Raw genomic sequence first — 19227 nt, forward strand, 5'->3', positions numbered from 1 at the left:
ATATATGAGTCATCAAATTGGTTGGGTTACTGTAGGTCAGGCTGGAACCTCCCCCTGGATCTGGAAGCTTGGGGAAGCTTCTGGAAGTTAGGGGGTGGATTCCAGGAAGACCTGATCTGCATGCTTAAGGGAGTCTGACCAATCCCCAGGCAGAATGTCCTGGCCGGGTGGATGTATCAGCCCTTAAATATGACATAGCCTGGCCAGCAGGGGAGTTGGGTGGAAGATCGAGTGCTGAGGAGGCTGTCAGTGGCCTGGGAGGTTCTGGGGGGCTCTGCCTCCAGGCTGGGGCTTGGGCTGGTTTAGGAAGATCCTAAAGGTGGGTTGGTAGACAAGCAGCCAGGAGTGCTTTTAGTACCTGCAGGCAGTGGAGTTGGGGACACTCCTGTATGCAGTTTGCAACGCGTTGTGCTATATTTCTAAAGGGGACAAAGAGCTCTTAGTCTTCAAGGGACTTTTTGCTACTCATGCTACTGAGGGGGTCAAGGAAGAAAAACAGTCCAGAATCCCCATTTGTAAAGAGGAAGGAAGTTGTCCCTTTACATTGTTTTTGGTCAACCCATAACCCCTTTACCCTATCCAAGTTGTTATCCCTAAATAAAAACAAGTTCAGAGACTGAATTATTGTGTCTGGAGACAAGTGGAAAATGTGTGTTGCTTGGCTGTGCAGAAATAGGGGTAACCAGTTACCAGTGGCTCCTGGTGTATCACTAGATACAGTAACTCTACAATTATTTTAAACTCAAGGAATAAGATAGTTCAAAGCAGTCTTGCTCATCTTTTTTTTTTTTTTTTTTACCCCAGAGGAACCCCTACAATTATTTTCAGGTCTCAGCGAGCCATTACTAAAACCAATTTTTTGGGGTCAATAGCAAAAATGCCTCTTACTTTTGGTGATCAGTGGGAAGAATGCAAACTTGACAGTGTTGGTAAGAATACCACCCATACAGATAGCTAAAAAGATATTTGGTGCCAAACTGCTGGCTTTGCCAAGTGGCTTTGGTCCTGTAACTCTGCAGGAACTATCAAATGGGAGCCCAACATACCACAGCTCAATGAACCCCCAGAAACTTATACAGGAACCCTGTTTGAGAAATGCTGTTTAAAATAAATAATATTTTATACCAAGCATCGCTAAACGGAGGACAGCAGTCCAGGTCGGAACCAAGCCACTGTCCCATCCGGACCCACGGCTGCGCCATTTAGCAGCTTTGAGAGTGGAGAGCGGGAGGCAGGATAGTAATGAACTGAGTGTGAAAAGCACAGCACAGCATTGGATAAGGCAGAGGAGCGGGAACTGTACAAATTAACTTTCCAGACTAACCAGCAGGTGGTTGGTTGCTAGGACACTAGGCAGTCCTAGCAACCAATCACCTACTGGTTAATATGAAAATGTAACCATTGGGAGCTCCCACTCCACGTTCTCCGGTCTGTCTAGGAGAATGAAGCGGGGCAAAGGACACTACTATGGGTATGGGAGGGGGGGATGATGTGAAAGGGAGCATTACTGGAGGAGGTAGCTGGATGTCAGGAGGGCAGAGCACACTACTGTTGGGGGAGGGTGTGATGTGAAAGGGAGGTGGTGTTGTGGGAGGGGAGTAATGTAAATGGGAGGGGCAGAGCTTTGGGCAATGATGTAAAGGGGTAGTAATGTGGGGGGGGGGTGTAAAGAGGGCAGAGCACACTACTTTGGAGGGGGGGTTTGTGATGTGAGAGGGGGCAGTGCTGTAGGGGGGTGATGTAAAGGGGGGCGGTGGGTGGATGTAAAGGGGGGCAGTGCTGTGGGTGGATGTAAAGGGAGCAGTGCTATGGGGGGTGATGTGAAGAGGGCAGAGAACACTACTGTGGGGGGAGGAATTTGTGATGTGGTGGGGCAGTGCTGTAGAAGGGCGATGTAAAGGGGGGGCAGTGCAGTAGGGGGTGATGTAAAGGTAGAGCAGTACTGAGTGGGGGAGGTGAAGGGGGGTAGTGCATAGGGGGGTGATTTGAAGGGAGACGGTGCTGTTGAGGGGGGGGTTATAATATGAAGGGGGCAGAGGATAGGGGGAGTTGATGGTGTGAAAGGGGGTGAGATCACTGCAGTGAATATTTTGCACCCCCCCCCACCCTTGCCCATTTGGGTACTGTAGCACTGCTTTCAGCTCAGGCAAGAAGAGTTAATCATAAATACTTATCGATTTTTCCTTTCACGTTTCTTGAATTTCTTGAAGCCGCCTCCTCCCATATTCTCATCTGCATCCATCTGTGAAAAGAAAAAACAGATGTCACATATTGCCGGTCCTGCCGTCTCATTGGGTTATTAAATAATGTCACCTCTTGGACAAGGGTCACTGTGCACGTCCGATAAAGAGTAGCACCATTGATAACGAAAGGCAAAGTGATAATGTTTCGAACTTTGAAAATATTTTTGATCCAGTCGTAGAGCATCTTGTTCAGTTATATTTGTGCATGTTCTAGGAGCACTTGTAAAATCGAATGCAAAACTTTACAAATGGGGATCTGTAGGCACCAGGGCCGGGACAAGGGGTGGGCAGGAGGGGTGGCTGCCCTGGGCACTATGGTTTCATGTGAGGTGGGGGTGCACTGCAAGGAGATTGTGGAGGAGAGGATTAGTGTTGAGAGGGGCAATTTGGGGGGCGGCAAAGGGTAATGATTGCTGGGAGGGGTAATTTAGGGGGATTTGTGTTGGGAGGGAGGGGGTGGGGGAAGAAGATTTGTGCTAGAAGGAAGGGGGAGGGTTGTGCTAGAAGAGTAGATATGGTGAAGGGGGAAGGAGAATTATGCTGGGAGGGGACATTTTTGTTTGGGGAGTGGGGGGAATTGTGCTAGGAGGGGAAATTTAAGGGGGGTTTGAGCTAGTAGTGTGGATTTGGGGGATGGATTTGTGCTGGGGAGGGGGGTGGTTTGGGAGAGAGAGAGGATGTGTACTCAGAGGGGAAATTTAAGGTGGTAGAGGATTTGTGCTGGGAGTGGTGACTTTTTTGGGGATGGGGCATTTGTGTGGATTTGGGGGATGGGGGGGGGGCAAAGATTTGTGCTGGGAGGGGCGATTTCAGCAGGGGGGCAGCTTTGTACTGTGGGAATTTATGCTTAGATGGTAAGCATTCAGATTAGTGCTCAGTGTTTTTTTTTGGGGGGGGGGGGGGGGTTTTCTTGACACATAAGGCTCATACATTTTTTTGGGGGGGGTGGGGGGCGCAGTTAGCCATGTACACCCTGGTCTCTAGATGACTTTGTCCCAGAACTGGTAAACACTGATGTTGCCATACTGAGCATCTTTCATTGAGATCAGCAGTATTTTGTAGACAGCCATTCCCCTACAGCAGTGGGTAATATTTGAATACTGGATACCTCACAAGCCTGCACAGGCATAACGGAACAAGAGCAATGGCACATACCATTTGCAGAATGCATTATTCCACCATCTTACTTTCATATCATATGTTCTATGGAGAGGTGCAGTTACACTTTAAAAATATATTTTAAAGGATCATTTTATTAAGTGACAACTGTATACCCTTAGTTTAGCTTTGCCTTCCTGCCATAGAACTATATGCACTATTGTATACAAAGTACTGTAGCGTTACCTCCTCAGGAGCCGCTGAGTATTCTGGGTACCCTGTTCACTACCGAGCCCCGAGCAGAGTGCTATCCCTGCTGACACCACCAAAATATCTTGGCCAGATGACTCACTGACTTGCACAAAAAGGATAAATACACACACACACACTGGTGGGGTAGGTTTGACTTGTATTGAAGTCAACAGGCGAAGGGAAACAATTGGCTGAATCTTTCAAATGGCAAAACACCACAGAGAAAAGGCAATATAACACAATATAATAACACTTTAAGCCACGCCCACCCGTGCTTCAGGAAGATTTAAATGTTAGTTCCCAAACTGAGAGCATTTCCCCAAGTGAGCAAATGAAAAGAAGAACAGAACACAGGGCTAGCTCATTTGCAGCCTCTCAGAGATTAGAGTCAGGGTTTAACTGAAATTTAGGCAAGTAAATGATGTTCCATAAATATGTGGAAGACTCTTCAGCCGGATAGTTGGGGCCCATATGTTGGTGCACAAAAGGGATGTCGTCTCTTTGAGAAGGAACAGAGAAACCCAAGGGATGGTAAAGTAGCCAACAGGGCTCCCCTTGAATAGGCAAAAGTAGTGCCAAGAGTCATTTTTAAGGACATCAGATGACCTGCAGAGGTTGCTTTAGCAGAAAAAAAGGAGGGAGGGGAGGAGATGGAATTTGGCAGAAGTGTGTCCCTTGTAATTGAAAACTGGACTTGAGAATCTAGTTCCTTCCTTGGATGACTTGAGCCCGGGAGGAAGCGTGTACAGGATTCCTGCCTGAAGAGATAGCAAAAGGGGTAGTCTCTGATATCCTGCAGACAGTGTTAATATAGGCAGTTATATGTGGTAAGGTGCAGCACTGGATGGGCTATAGCACCTGTGCTTTAAGGTAGAGGCCAGTACTGTTAACTGTTCTTAACCCAAGCAACTGGATACAACAGACACAATGGCGGCGTTGTATGGTTAGGAACCCTCTCACCTGGTCCTATAGTGCAGCAGGGCGAAGAGATGACCTTCCTGTTAGAGGGGGACCTACTTTGTCCTTCATGGGTAAGGCTGTGAAGATGGTGATGACTGGTTCATCTGCCCACATGCTCCACTAACCTGCCTCAGGTTGATGAGCTTTTCTGACTTTCTGTCTGTGCCTGATCTGACCTGGGCCCACATAGATCCACTCTGCTCTCTTTCATGTCTGGTCTCTCTCCCATCTACTCCCATATTTCTGAGCTTTTTCCTTTTTAATTGCTCCTGCCCCCTTACCAGTCCTCTTAAGCTGTCTAGTTGAGCTTCAGCTAATCTGGATGAAAGAATCCTGCTTACAGCATACAAGTCCTCCCAGTGTCCCCAGCATTCCTGTATGGGTTGCGTGAGATCTAAATTGCAGAGCACTGCCATCTTGTGACCAAATACAGTTCTGCATAACAGCAACACTGCACAGTGTTACAGTACAAAAAAAAGAAAAATTCATTCCTCAGCTAATGGGCAGAGCTGGGAATTTAATGGCGAAGATCTCAGCATAAGGACTTGTTTACACTAGTTTGCTCTCTAAAGAGTGATCCACACTTGGATTGCTCTTTAGAGAGCATTTGACAGGCAGTGAGGAGGCCTTGTATCCCCGTTGTCTGCTTTAACCTCTTGAACACGGCACTAGTGCCGCAACCATATGTGTTGTGGGGCTTTCAGTGTAGTGCAACAGAGGGCAAAATTCCTGCTGCAAGCACGAAGTCCCTGCAGCTGAAGAGGGTAGCGATTGGTGGTGCAGTTGGGGGGCAGTAAAAGTGCAAATCAACCACAGGGTTTTAATGCCCTGCCAAGCACTAGTGTGAATACGCCTTTAGAAAACTTTAGAGATATAACATGGCAGTGGGTGTAAATCAACCCCAACAGGGCCACAGATTTATAAAAAAAAAACACCCTAATAGGGATACTAAAGTTTTTTTTACTCTAACCAAAAAAACAAACAAAAAATTATATGTATATGTAGTTGGTTCGCCCCTACCAAAAGAGGAGCACCTATAGATAAAAATGAACTGCAGAACTTTGACTTAAGTTGAATAATGCCCTTGCTATAGGTGTTGGCCCCATATACAAACTGTACATCCCGCAGCCTGACTGAAAAACTCCCAACGATGGAATAATTTTTTTCACATAAATAGAGATTTCTTTTGGTTGTTTTTGATCACCACTGGGTTTTTTTATTTTTTTTACGATATAAACAAAAAAAGACTCAAAATTTTGAAAAAAAAAAAAACTTTCTACTTTCTGCTATAAATCATATCCAAAAAACAAACATACTTCAGAAATTTTGGCCAAAATGTATTCTGCTACATATCTTTGGGAAAACAAAATTTGTGTATATTGTTTGGTTATATATTGGATATATACTGGATTATTTTTTTTTGTATACTACTAATGGTGGTGATCAGCAATTTATGGTGGGACTGTGACAGTGTGGCGGCCAATCTGACACTTACTGACACGGGGGGGAATCCAGTGACACCAATACAGAGATCAGTGCTAAAAATATACACTGTCACTGTACTAATGACACTGGCTGGGAAGGGGTTAACATCTAGGGAGATCAAAGGGTTTAATGTGTGCCTAATGAAGGGGTCCTGCGTGGCTTTGAAACGTTGCCTTTGTATGTACCACCATGTGACCACAAAATAAAGCTTTGGACCTGTTTGAGGAATGTGTGGGGTGCTGGTGACATTTATTCACATTCCCCTTTAAGGGGTCTGTTCCCAGGGCCCTTATAGTCTTCCCTTCTGGAGATCTCTATCTTGGATTTTGTGTGAATCACCGCCACTCACCATGGGCCCCTCCACTCAAATGAAGGAAACTAACATAGTGTTTTAACATTATGAAAACAAGGACTATTTATTAATGAAATGAAGATGTACACTCACAAAAAGGTGCACTCCACAAGCAGTGCATCAGTTAAATTGCTTGCCACAATAGAGGTACAGTTCCCTTTTAAGTCGTTGGACCTCGGCTCGACCTGTTTCCAGCAATCCAGTAGTGCAGGGTCTCCAAACTTTCTAAACAAAGGGCCGGTGTACCGTCCTTCAGACTTTAGGGGGGGGGGGTGGACTGTGGCCAGTGGAGAAAATGCCCAAGCATCAGTGGAAATAAACAATGCCCCATCATTGGTTTTAGTAGAAGGAATAGTGCCCTATTGTTGATATCAGTGGGAGGAATGACACCCCATCCTTGGTGTCAGTGGGAGGAATAGTGCCCCATCACTAATGTCAGTTGTGGAAAGAATAGTGCCCCAAGGGCCAGATAGAGACAAGCAACAGGCCACAGTTTGTAGACTACTGCAGTAGTGCTTCCTGGTGGATGTGATGAAGACCCCGCCCTAACATGTTTTGTCATGGTCTTGTGACCAAATCAAAGGGATTGCATTTCTGTGGACATTTGTGTGTTATTCATATGTTTACTCAATTTTAATGTTTACCCTGGATCACAGGAGTGCAGTTCATTCTGCACTCCTTGACCCATTTTTAGTCATTAAAGCCTCCTGTCAGATGATGTCACTCAGTTGTCCAGGCTGGGGAAAGATCACGACTTTACAGGATCCACCCAGATGCCTGAACCGGCAGCTGGGTCAGCCCCTCAGCGGAGTCTCTGAGCCAGCTAGTCCCTCCCCTCACCAGCCCAGCGCTCTAGTAAGCAGGGGTAGAGCAGAGAGCTATGACTAACAGTCTCAGTTCTTAGTGCAGAAGCAGCGGAGGACAGATTCAGCATGGGATTGATCGATGAGTATAAGGTTTTTTTTTAATACCCCATAATTCTCTTTCTGTTTCAATAATTTTTATTCATTTTAATAAGTAGCTGATATTCTGTTGTTCCACCCACACAGGGGCTAGCATTGACAGTGGTGACAATAGTTAGGTAAACTGCAGCAGCATAAAATGAAAACTAATGTAACAACATGAGATAGACCTTTTCATAATGCCATGAGGACCAAGGGATCCTGGGGAGGTTCCCTACAATAAGGGGGTGTCCCAATGCAATGGTGCAACTTATAGCCTATACAGATCAAAGAAGAGAGAGATCAGAAAAGGAAGGTAGGCAGAAAGGTGGCGCTAAAGAAAGTGAGAAGTCACACCTAATTAGTGGGAAGCCAGGGAGAGGATGAGGAAAGCTAGAGGGGAAGAAGGGCCCAATTTAGAGGCCTAGAGAGGGGGAGAGGTAAGGGCCCAGAAATATGAAAGCATAAGACAGCCATGGTTCCCAAACTTTCAGAAACTTAGCATGAGTGTCGTTGAGGATGCTGGATATCTATTTGTTAAGCATCAACGCCACCGGCGGATCCGGGGGGCAACAGGGCAATTGCCCCCCCCCGAAATAGTAGCTGTGACAGTGACATGTCATTGTCACATTCTCACTTGCTCTGCGACTGTCTGCGCTGCCGTGCCGCTGCCTCCTCTGCCCAAGTCTCTCTCTCTCACATAAACCTGATCAGCGGCGCGGAGAGAGAGAGACTTGTAGTTACGCCCAGCACTGACAGATACCAGGAGGAGGAACAGCGGTGGGTGGAGCCTCTCTCCTGCACTCGTTGCTAACGCCTGGGCCGCCTGGCATCTAGCAACGAGGGACGTCACGGTCAGTCACAGAGTGAGTCACGTGGGAGGGAGAGGAGACAGGCACAGACTGAGCGGAGCTGCTGGTGGAGCCTGGAGAACAGGTCACCAGCATTAGGCAGGCAGGGAGAGCGAGGAGCCGAGTCAATGTTGTGTGCCTAATGTAGTAATGCCAGTGACTGTGATAATAGCTTCCAACCACCACCGCTGTTGTTCCCCAAAAAAACTAACATGTCCAGCATCCAGCACAGTGACACAGTCTGTGACGCAGAGCGCCAGCATTCTTAGTTCTGGAGTCCGCTCCTGACTGTGTTGGTCCCACCCACCGGCACCCAGCTCCCCCCTCCATCTTGTCCACGCTACAGGCCTCCGCTCCGCCGCCCCTAAATTAGTTTTAGCTCCACCCACCTCCTCCATCTTCTCCACCGGCTTGTGCAGTGCTGCAGTCTACAGAGTAAATAGAATACTGGATCCATCCATCCCATCCATCTCCACTCCATTGCTCCTGCATGGGACCCCTCCCCTCACCAGAGTACCAAAAGAATTGCCTAAACATGAGTAAAAGTATGAATGAATCATGTTATGTGACAAATAGCAAAATACATGTGTGCCATTATGTATGATTATTTCTTGTGATCCTGCGCTGCGTTACTTTGACTGGCTGATAATCTTCTCAATACGCTGTACCGAAATTAAATTGGTGTCCTTTTTTTCCCACAAATATAGCTTTCTTTTGGTGGCATTTGATCATCTCTGCGTTTTTTTTATTTTTTGCGATATAAACAGAAAAAGAGCAAAAATTTATTAAAAAATATATATATATATATTTTTTGCTTTTGCTATAAAAAAATATTGCTTCCTCAGTTTAGGCCAATATGTAGTCTGCTCCATATTTTTTGAAAAAAAAAAATACCAATAATACCAATGTATATTAATTGGTTTGCGCAAAATTCATAGCGTCTACAAACTAGATTTATGGCATTTATATTTAATTATTTTTTACTAGTAATGGTGGCAATCAGTGATTTTTAGTAGTACTGCAACATTGCAGCGGAGAGATCGGACACCTAACTGACACTTTTGACAATTTTTGGGGACCAGTGACACTAATAGTGATCAGTGCTAAAAAATATGCACTGTCACGGTACTAATGACACTGGCAGGGAAGGGGTTAACAATTCATGGGTTGATCAAAGGGTTAATTGTGTGCCTAGGGGGTGCTTGCTAACTGTGTGGGGGATGGACTCCCTATATGAACAGAGTGATCTGTGTTCCTGGTTAGCAGGATCACTCTGCTTATCTCTGACAGTCTGCCTTGTTGACATTTGCAGACCACTGTTCTATCTCTGTGGGGAGCGATCGTGGGTGGCCAATCAGCACGCACGTCTTCGCTGGTTATTGCACAAAATGGCCTACAGGTATGTCGTTTTGTGCAATCCGCAACCTGTGGCAAGCTACGTGGCAAGTGGCAATCCGCAATGTGTGGCAGGCTACGTGGCAAGCGACAATGCGCAATGTGTGGCAGGCTACGTGGCAAGTGACAATCCGCAATGTGTGGCAGGTGAAGGGACAAGTGACAATCCGCAATGTGTGGCAGGCGAAGGGGCAAGTGACAATCTGCAAAGTGTGGCAAGTGACAATCCGTAATGTGTGGCAGGTCATGTGGCAAGTGACAATCCGCATTTGGTTACAAGTGATGTGGCAAGTGACAATGTGCAGTGTGTGGCAAATGACGTGGCAAGTGACAATGCGCAGTGTGTGGCAAGTGACAATCCGGAGTGTGTGGCAAATGACGTGGCAAGTGACAATGCGCAGTGTGTGGCAAGTGACGTGGCAAGTGACAATCATATTTTCTAGCAGTGCCCCTCCCAAGACTAGACTCTGGATCCGCCCCTAATCAACACAGTCATGCGATCTCTTACCCCCTGTAAGGGAACAGATTGTTTCTTCCAAGCTTGGGCAATCGTTCTCTTGGCTGACAAAATTAGGTAGGAAGCGAGCTTCCATTGGTAGGAAAACAGGTCCAGAAATAAGCAGTGTAGCAGGGCAAACTTGTCTTCTCTTTGTATGGGGAGGTGGAATAAAGTGAATAGGAAGCAAAAAACTTGGAACCAGAAACTAGTCAGTCTAGGGCACGTCCACCATGTGTGAACAAAGTCACCCCGATTGCCACAGCCCCGGAAACAGCAGTCAGTATAGGATGGATTGGCATGCACAGTGCAAGCAGGAACCCAAGAGCAACAGAATCGCACCATATGTCGCCTCCAAGGTAGCTGTTTTAAATGAGTATTTTGACACAGAAGACCAGGCTCTGCTCCAATCCACCAAGTCTATCTCAGTTGTCAAGTCTTGTTCCCACTGAGTTACATAGGAGAGAGGGGTGGACGAAGAATGGTTATTCAGAGAAGCATAGAGGGCTGAAATTAGGCCCAAGGATCCTGGCGAATGTAGGCAGGTGTGTTCAAATTACGTTTTTTGGAATGGATATGAGGAAATTTGATGCACTGAGATGAGCCAGTGTTGAAGTTGGAGGTATCGAAAGAATTCCGCCTTTGGAATGTCATGTGACTCCCGAAGCGAGGCCCACATTGGGAATGATCTGGCAATTAGGAAGTGAAGTGTCAGATGCATGTAAACTTATTAGTGACCCACCAGGGGAATGCCGCGGTGGGTCTAGGTTTGGGGGAAAGAGAGAGTTGTTAGTGATCGGAAGCAAGGGCAAAAAGGGCAACATTAACCCGGCGGAGTACCGTACAGAATCCCAGACCTGTAGGCTATGCAGCATGAGCGAACTCAGTAATGAAGGGCGAAGGTTAAAGGGAGCCAGAAGAGGGTTGGCCCGATGACAGGAGCGCAGTTGGGCAGTTCCAAAATCACCCACATGGGAACATCTATTGGAGGCATGAAGCAGGGGTAATAGGGCAATCTGGGCGGCAAGGTAATATTTGGCGATGTTGGGAACCCCCAGACCCCATGTAGTCTATGTGTCATAAGGGCAATCTGGAGATCCTCGGACGCTTGTTAGCCCAAATGAACCATAAAATTCTATTCTGGAGCAGGCGTAGAAATGTGCCTATAATTCTCTTTCAAGAATTTGGACTATGGTTTCCATTTTCACAATGGATGTACAATAACATACAATTTTTATCATCTTATTAATATTTTTTTCTTTGTGTCATCTGTTTTTGGCCATAGTCTCTGCAACAAAGATTCATGAGTAATATTGCTGTGTACAGGATAGAGGCTATATAACATATGGTAAAAATACAAACAGACATGGTGGTATTGGACAGCACTTTGTATTAATTTTAGTCTGATATGGAAAGCACATAACAGTGGGGGCAGCAAATAACTGAACATAGGTCAATGCCCACCTCTTGTTTAGTTTATGGGTTTGTCAGAGAACAATTTTACTTATTATTGCTATTTCCAATTTTTACATTTTAGACTGGGGTCGTTTTTACTTACTTTTAAAGTGTGCCATGACTGAAAAAAAGGTTGGAAATTGCTGTTCTAGATACAATCTAAACTGCATCACTGTGCTCCAGAAGGTGGTGCTCTAGATACAGCCTAAACTTGGAGCAACCAATCTAATCTGAAAAAGGTAGGGTAGCAAGGGAGGAGGGGTACCACTCTATATTACCCTAGGACAGTGATGGCGAACCTTGGCACCCCAGATGTTTTGGAACTACATTTCCCATGATGCTCATGCACTCTGCAGTGTAGGTAAGCATCATGGGAAATGTAGTTCCAAAACATCTGGAGTTCCAAGGTTTGCCATCACTGCCCTAGGATGTCCGAAACAGGTGAAGCTTTCCATTATTTTTTATAACCCCTGTAATATTCCACTTCTAGCTAACAGTTATGCCGCTTACACATGGTCGGAAATGTTCGATGTGAGCTTGTTGTCAGAAAGTATGTATGCTCCATCAAACATTTGAATCTGCACACAATAATGTTTGAAAGCAGGTTCTCAAATTTTCGGCCAACAAAACTTGTTGTCAGAAAGGCCGATCATGTGTACACAAGTCCGTCGCACAAAAGTCCATGCATCTTCTGAATCAAGCAGAAGGAGCTGCACTGGCTATTAAACTTCCCTTTTCTCAGCTCGGCGTACGTGTTGTACCTCACCACATTGTCACGTTTGGAATTTTGGCACAACATTTGTGACTGTGTGTATGCAAGACAAGTTTAAGCCAACATCCTTCCAAAAAAAATTCATGGTTTTGTTGGCAGAAAGTCAGATCATGTGTATGGGGCTTTACAGTGCTTGACATTGCTATTTGTCAACTGCAACCGCTTCATTTGTACTGGGCCATAAATATGCATGATGGGGTCCCCATCTCTCTAATCCATCCACCATATAAACATATATTATTTCAGATTTTGACGGATGCTATTGTTACCTGCACAAATCACTGTGTAGCCAGACATTGCTGGGCCCCTTGTTCTTCTGGGCCCCATGATATTTGCATGGGCTCTAATGACTAGTTACACCTTTGAATTTCTAATAAATACATACCTTCCAACTTTTTAAGATGGGAACGAGGGACACCTATTAGCAAAAGTATGTAATCCTAGGACACACCCCCTACCACCCACCCTTAAAGGAGAATGATACAAAAAAATGTTTAGTTAAACCCACAAGTGCTTTTTTTACCATTACTATCCCTTTGTATTGGCTTTTAAAAATTACAAATGCAGAAATTTAGAAATTGGATGAAAAGTTTAGCACTCGGAAACACTTTTAGATAGATAAAAAGTGCATTTTATATACAACTACAGTATATAGATCATACCAAATTGAGGGATAGATGAGGAGGATAGAGGGACAGAGCGACTTTGTTCCAAATCAGGGAAGTCCCTCCAAATCAGGGACAGTCCTTCCAAATCAGGTACAGTCCCTCCAAATCAGGGATAGTTGGAAGCTATGATAAACATAGGTAACAGAAAATATATACATTGTATATACATCTTGGGTATAAGGGTTTGCAGGTTCATATTTATTATGGCCCATGTTAGCTTTCCTTTTGTGGCAATTTTTTGTCTAGAATGCACCTGCAGATACTACTGGGCAGAACTCATTTGGAGGAATAGTGATCACCAGAAAAGGTTTGCAGACCTTGCCTTGATTAATAAACCAGAGGTGCATCCCCCACCCTGCTTCTTATGCCGCGTACACACGAGCAGACTTTTCAACATCCAAAGTCCGAAGGACTGAGTCCGTCAGACTATCCGATCGTGTGTGGGCTGCAACGGACTTTTGACTCGCCAAAGTCCGAAGGACTTTAGAATATGGAACATGCTTCAAATTTTTCCGAAGGAACTCCGCCGGACCCGGTCCCCTTCGAAAAATCCGCTCGTGTGTATGCTACTCCGACGGACTAAAACCGACGCTAGGGCAGCTATTGGCTGGCTGCTGGCTATGAACTTCCTTATTCGAGCCGAGTCGTACGTCATCACGTTCGAATCCGTCGGAGTTTAGTGTGATCGTGTGTGGCCAAGTCCGCTCAGCCGAAAAGTCTGTCAGAACTCCGTCGGAATTCCAGCAGAACTCAGACGGAACTCCTTCGGAAGTCTGTCGGACATGAGTCCTCTCGTGTGTACGGGGCTTTAGGCTTCAACTTGATGTGACCATTCATTTTAGAAAAACAATGGCTGACAAGGGTGCCTTGTTTTGTATTTTGTGTGTGCATGCCTGATCGACCTATCGTTAATGGTCGGCAAATAAATATTAGGACTTTAAGCTTTACTGTTTGTGTTAGGTCAACAATTCAAACAACTGAATCAGAAGATGAGCATGAGCACCTCAAGTGGGAATTGGGAAAGTTTTCTTTATGGAAGGGGATTAGAATTTCTACCCCAAAGGAAAATTATAACAGTCACCTTTGATCCCACTGGCTAGTAATAATAGCACACCACTTCAATTCCTAAGCAGATCTTATCATTTCAAAGTATCATGCCTTGGCATGCCCTCATTGCATCCCACAATGCAGTGCAGGTGTCTCATAATAGGTTCCTCTAGCAGCCTTATTGAATTGTTGAATGCTGTGCTTAGGCAAATTTTTCAAAAAGTGGAAGCAGCATACAAAGGGGTCAGGGACTCCAGGGATGCACTGGCAAGCCACTGTATTTACTATCTGTCATATCTATACAACCCTAATTTACTAACTTTGAAAGTGATTTTAAAAAGCCAAAACATGCTTCGGAGCTTGCTTTGCAGCAAGTACTTAAGGGTTAAAGTATAACTAAAGGCAAAACTTGGAGAGGGATTAGAACATATGTCAGTTTTTTTGGCTGTCTGTGCTCTCATTAAGGAAATTCACCTTCTCCCTTTTGTCCTATTTTCTATTATCATTGAAAGTGAAAGTAAAGAAAATCACAAATTTTGGGTTGTCCCCTGAAAAATAATAGAGTGGGAATTTTCCAATGGGGGGGACACTAGTTCTGGTGATCTGGGGGTCCCCAAGAGATTCTCCTAATTTGAGGGGATTTCCTCTCACTTCCTCTTTTGGCTATGGGACAGGAAGTGAATGTAAATTTCCCCAATTTTTGGGACACAGATTGAAAAAACAAACATTACAGGAGTTAGAACCCTCCCTTACTCCAAAATGAAAAATAAAACTTTAAAAACGACTTTAAAGCAGTACCCCTTATGGATTTATTTTCCTCCATTTCCTGTCATGGAGACACAGGAAATCAGAAGAAATCTCTCCAAAATGAACCCACCCCATCTTGTCACAGGAATAATTGTCACAAATTTGCTGGGACACTCCCACATCTTTGTCCTCTGGATCACAGCATCAACCTTATTTGAGTTACTACACATGAATAGTAAGTAATTCCAAAGGGCATTAATTGCAGGTATGGGGACCTCTAGTGGGTGAGTTATGGTTTGGATGGGACCAACCACTAAAGTAGCAGTGATAGGCTGTCCTAGCAAACTTAGAGGCAATGCCTGCGTGGGACATCCCATGAAGTGGTCTTTACTTGTATGTGCCCACCTGAAAACTGTTAGGTTGGAATGTGGACCATTGGTGGGATTACCAGTTTCCTGACTCCTGGGACCCTAATGTTGGTAAGTATGGTGACAATGGTCACCAGTGCAAATAGATGTTTAAATCTCTCCAGCACAAGCATGGACAGCAATAAAAACTTGACAATAAGGCCGCGTACACACGCGCGGACTGTTCGCCCAACTTTGTCCGTCCAACAGTTTCAGCAAACAGTCCGCTCAAAATTAGCATGGACGGACATGGCCACACACGACGAACGAACAGTTTGCTGAAACCGTGCGCGATGACGTGAACGGCACGTACGACGGGACACAAAATACGACGTCCTATACACTGCATTATAGCTTTCGGCGTGAAAATCCTTTCTGAGCATGCGCGCAACTTTGTTTGACGAACAAGCCTACACACGAGCGGGCTGTCCGCTGAAACAAGGTTTCAGCGGACAGTTTTTCGGAAATTCCGAAAAACCTTGTCCGTCCAACTGTCCGCTGAAACTGTCCGCTGAAAGCCCACACACGAGCGGACTGTCCGCCCAAACACTGTTCAGCGGACAAAGTTGGGCGAACAGTCCGCCCGTGTGTACGCGGCCTCAGTCTTAACCAAAATTTGCCTTTACATACAGACATTTATATAGTCAGCTTCACTTTAATTAATTGATGTGCCGAGCGCTACTCATCCAGATGCTACCAACCAATCCTTTAGACTACACAGCATGCAAAAACAGAAACCTTTTATCCAAGAATTCCTAAAAAACAATAATAAAAATATATAGACTATCTGCTGTGACATGGTCATTGTGAGGGCCACAGCTAAGAATTCCAAGGTCAGGTTCTATGAAAAGATCCCAACTATACCAACAAGTATGCATAATCAGTATTAGGTACACCAACATCAGCTTATCACGAGGGAGACACCGCAAGAGTTTCAGGGCTTATTCACAAGTGTGGTTGAGGGGCGCTAAAACCCTGTGGTTTAGCCAGGTGTGTACACATGCCGTGGCTGTGATGCTTTGCACATGGAGTTGTAGGAGGTCGGGATGGGTTTCAGTCTTAAATTTATGGAGAAAGACAATTAGTTGGAGTTGGGTAAACCACCGTTGGCTATAAACAGAGGAATTAAGGGAAATTAAGTTTAGAAATAGTACAATCATGGTACATTTTTTATAGTTTGGGCCAGTCCTTCCGAGATAGGAACATCACTGTGTTAGTCTGAAGTTCAAGGCCAAAAGAGGGATTATCAAATATTTTGGTTAGAGGGCCTGGGCAGTGTGACAACCCACACAAAATTAAAAATTGATCACATAAAGAGAGCAGGTGCTGGATCAGGAAAGGAAGAGTAGTCAGGGGCAGTCTTAGAGATGGAGATAAACAGGGCAGGACCCATAGGTCTAATGGGGATATAGCCTGCTCTAGCTGTACCACCCTCTTTTCGGACCTATGGTAAAACCAGTCAGATAATCCGGTCAAAATGGCCACTTTATGATAAAGTTCAAAGTCCAGAAGGCCCAGTCCCACATGGATTTAGGAGTAGTAAGTGCTGCCAGTTATAGACGAGGACGGCGGTGCCCCCAGATGAAGTGATATGTGTTGGCAACTGTGAGAAAAAACTTTTTGGGGAAATTATGAGGATTGCGTGGAGGATATCCATCTTCAACATATTAATGCAACCAAACCAAGAGAGATGTGAAGGTCTCCAAAGATCCAATTCTTTGGAAACTTCTGTCAAAAGTAATTCAAGTGATACAAGGTCGAGGGGTCCCCCGGGATACATGTGCATAGATAAGTTTACTTAAATTGGCGAAACATTGAAATTTAGTCTTCACATTGGGAAGACTTCTAATCATCTGCGTGAGGAAAAGGAGAAGCAGATATGACTTGATTTTAATAAAAGCCAGGGGTGCAATCCAAAGAGTATCCAACATGCTTCAGGGGTCCAAAAATGCCCCTTTGATTAGGGCTTGATTGAAGACAATGTGAATAGACTATAAATAACCTGGACCTTTAATTTTATTTAGTCTTATCTTCTTATTTCTATATAATTACAAGCACCGGTCTGATCAGCTGCTGGTTTAGCAGAGTTTTCAATCAAGCCCTGATGAAGGGAGTGTTTTTGGACCTCAGAAATGCGTTGGCACTCTTTGTATTGTCGTCCTAACTTTTTTTTGGACTAAAGTCATATCTGGACCTTTTAGCAGTGGTGTGGTGCTTTAATTACCATTTTGTTACATTGCACTACAAGCCAAGGAGATCAGGGAACTCATCTTGGGTGTAGAAGCCACCTTTCCAAGAACCAGGTTGCTTTCATCAACATCAATACATTAGGATAGCAGTACCAATAAGGAAACTTTAAAGTTCCACTTTCCTCAATTATCAGGAAAAACAAAGACTGCTGTGTTCATTCTTTTGACAGATTGCATTATAGTACAACATTTTTGATTCTGCCCATATTTCCAGTTTTTACATCTCTGTGCTCAAGTATTGAGGTCAGCAGATCTTATCAATGGTTCCCTCTCCCCAAACAAATTTCTTACCTATCTTATACTAGAACATTGATGAGTGGGAACACCCAGAGAATCTGAGCCAAGGACTGGTCCTCTAGAATCACCAGGATATATTAGAAGCTAGAAGGTGACTCATTTTATCAGACTTTGACCTTAAATTGATGCAATTATAATTTTCTTTTTTTAATATCAACTATTGGAAACTCCAGTAATGTTCAAAATAAGCCATACATTTTCTATCAAGAAAGCAAAAAGACATATTTAAAATTAATTAAAGCATTGTTGTTTTTTATTTGAAGATCCCAGTGCAATTGTATTGAGTTGTAATAATAAAATGAAAAATCCAGCATGTTTTTGATTTTCTGTTTTGGTAGCCCTCTTCCTAAAATTCTTTTATTTTTTTTACTTACAGCTTTCTATAAGCATGTTCAGAAGTTGACTTTGTCATCGCAGCAGCCTTACAACTTTGCCCTGCAACTTCCTTCCGAATTGGATGCTATTTGAGAGCCCGTACAAGGGCCGAAATCGCACCCACGTCGGACCAAAGTAGTGCAGGAACCTGTTCTAAAGTCAAAGCGACTTTAGACGGCTCTCATAGGGAAATGTCATGCAACTTGGGGTCTCACAAGTTGGATCCAATGTTGCAGCAGCGTGAACCAAGCCTTAGGGTTCTATTGATAATTGTTTTCAGGCAGGGTGTACACAACTTTCACCCAGGGTTCCCACATTTACAGTTGAATCCACTTAGAGAATTGTGCAAATCTTGGCCGAAATTGAATTGAAAAGCGAATACATAGCTAAAACTTGCAAAATGCAAATAAGAAATAAAAAAATACAACAAAGTAACAAAAAAAGCCAAAGAAAAAAAAAAACATGCAATGAAGAATTAAAAACACATTTTAGAAAATGTTACTTACTGTGCTGGGATGGGGTGCCTTGTTCACCCGCCTGTTTGTAAACCCAGAAAGCACTAATTAAAATGTGTGGCAGGTAGATAAGCATATTAATAGCGATTAGCCTGGGTCGCTGACATCATTAAGTACTGAGCTCACACACACGTCTGAAGTTGCAATGTACACGCACTACAGATTAGCAGCAGCTGATTGCATTAAACACTGATACTATGGACCTGAGCAAGGCTGCCACTTGTGCCAGACCTCAGCTGTATAGGGCTTGCTTACACCCAAATGTGTGTTATAGCCATGGTGACATGCATTACAGCACATCGCAATGCATGGTAATACAGTTTCAGTGTGCATTGCAGTGTGTTGTTAGTGAAAGCTAATTGCACAACAATGCACATCTACAGCAATGCACCTGCCCTTAAAGTAGTTGTAAACCCTACAAAAAAAAATAAAAAAACCTGCTAGACAAAGGCATAATGAGCTCATTATGAATTACTTACCTGAGATCGAAGCCCCCGCAGCTGTCCTGATTCACCACTCCGGCGGCCAACATTGCTCCCGGAGTTACTTCCAAGTATCGCGGGCTCCGGTGCTGTGATTGGCAGGAGTCATGATGACGGTACGTTCTGCCGTTGCTTCAGTA

At 44.5% G+C, this 19227-nt stretch overlaps 1 protein-coding gene across 1 annotated transcript in view; it reads right to left on the reverse strand.

Annotated features, from left to right (window-relative positions):
• LOC143924947 (uncharacterized) overlaps window positions 1-18670 on the reverse strand; it is a 38758-nt gene extending 20088 nt beyond the window's left edge. Inside the window, exons 1-2 of the mRNA XM_077449486.1 lie at window positions 18597-18670; window positions 2175-2242 (exon numbers count right to left, since the gene is read on the reverse strand). Of these exons, the coding sequence (XP_077305612.1) occupies window positions 2175-2242 (68 nt within the window). The 5' untranslated portion in view covers window positions 18597-18670. The remainder of the gene's footprint in view (window positions 1-2174; window positions 2243-18596) is intronic.
• Between the last annotated feature and the right edge of the window lie 557 nt (window positions 18671-19227).

The sequence above is a fragment of the Lithobates pipiens genome, unplaced genomic scaffold, assembly GCF_037356315.1.
Source record: "Lithobates pipiens isolate NorthernLeopardFrog02 unplaced genomic scaffold, aLitPip1_a1.2 Scaffold_22, whole genome shotgun sequence".
NCBI classification, from domain to species: domain Eukaryota; kingdom Metazoa; phylum Chordata; class Amphibia; order Anura; family Ranidae; genus Lithobates; species Lithobates pipiens.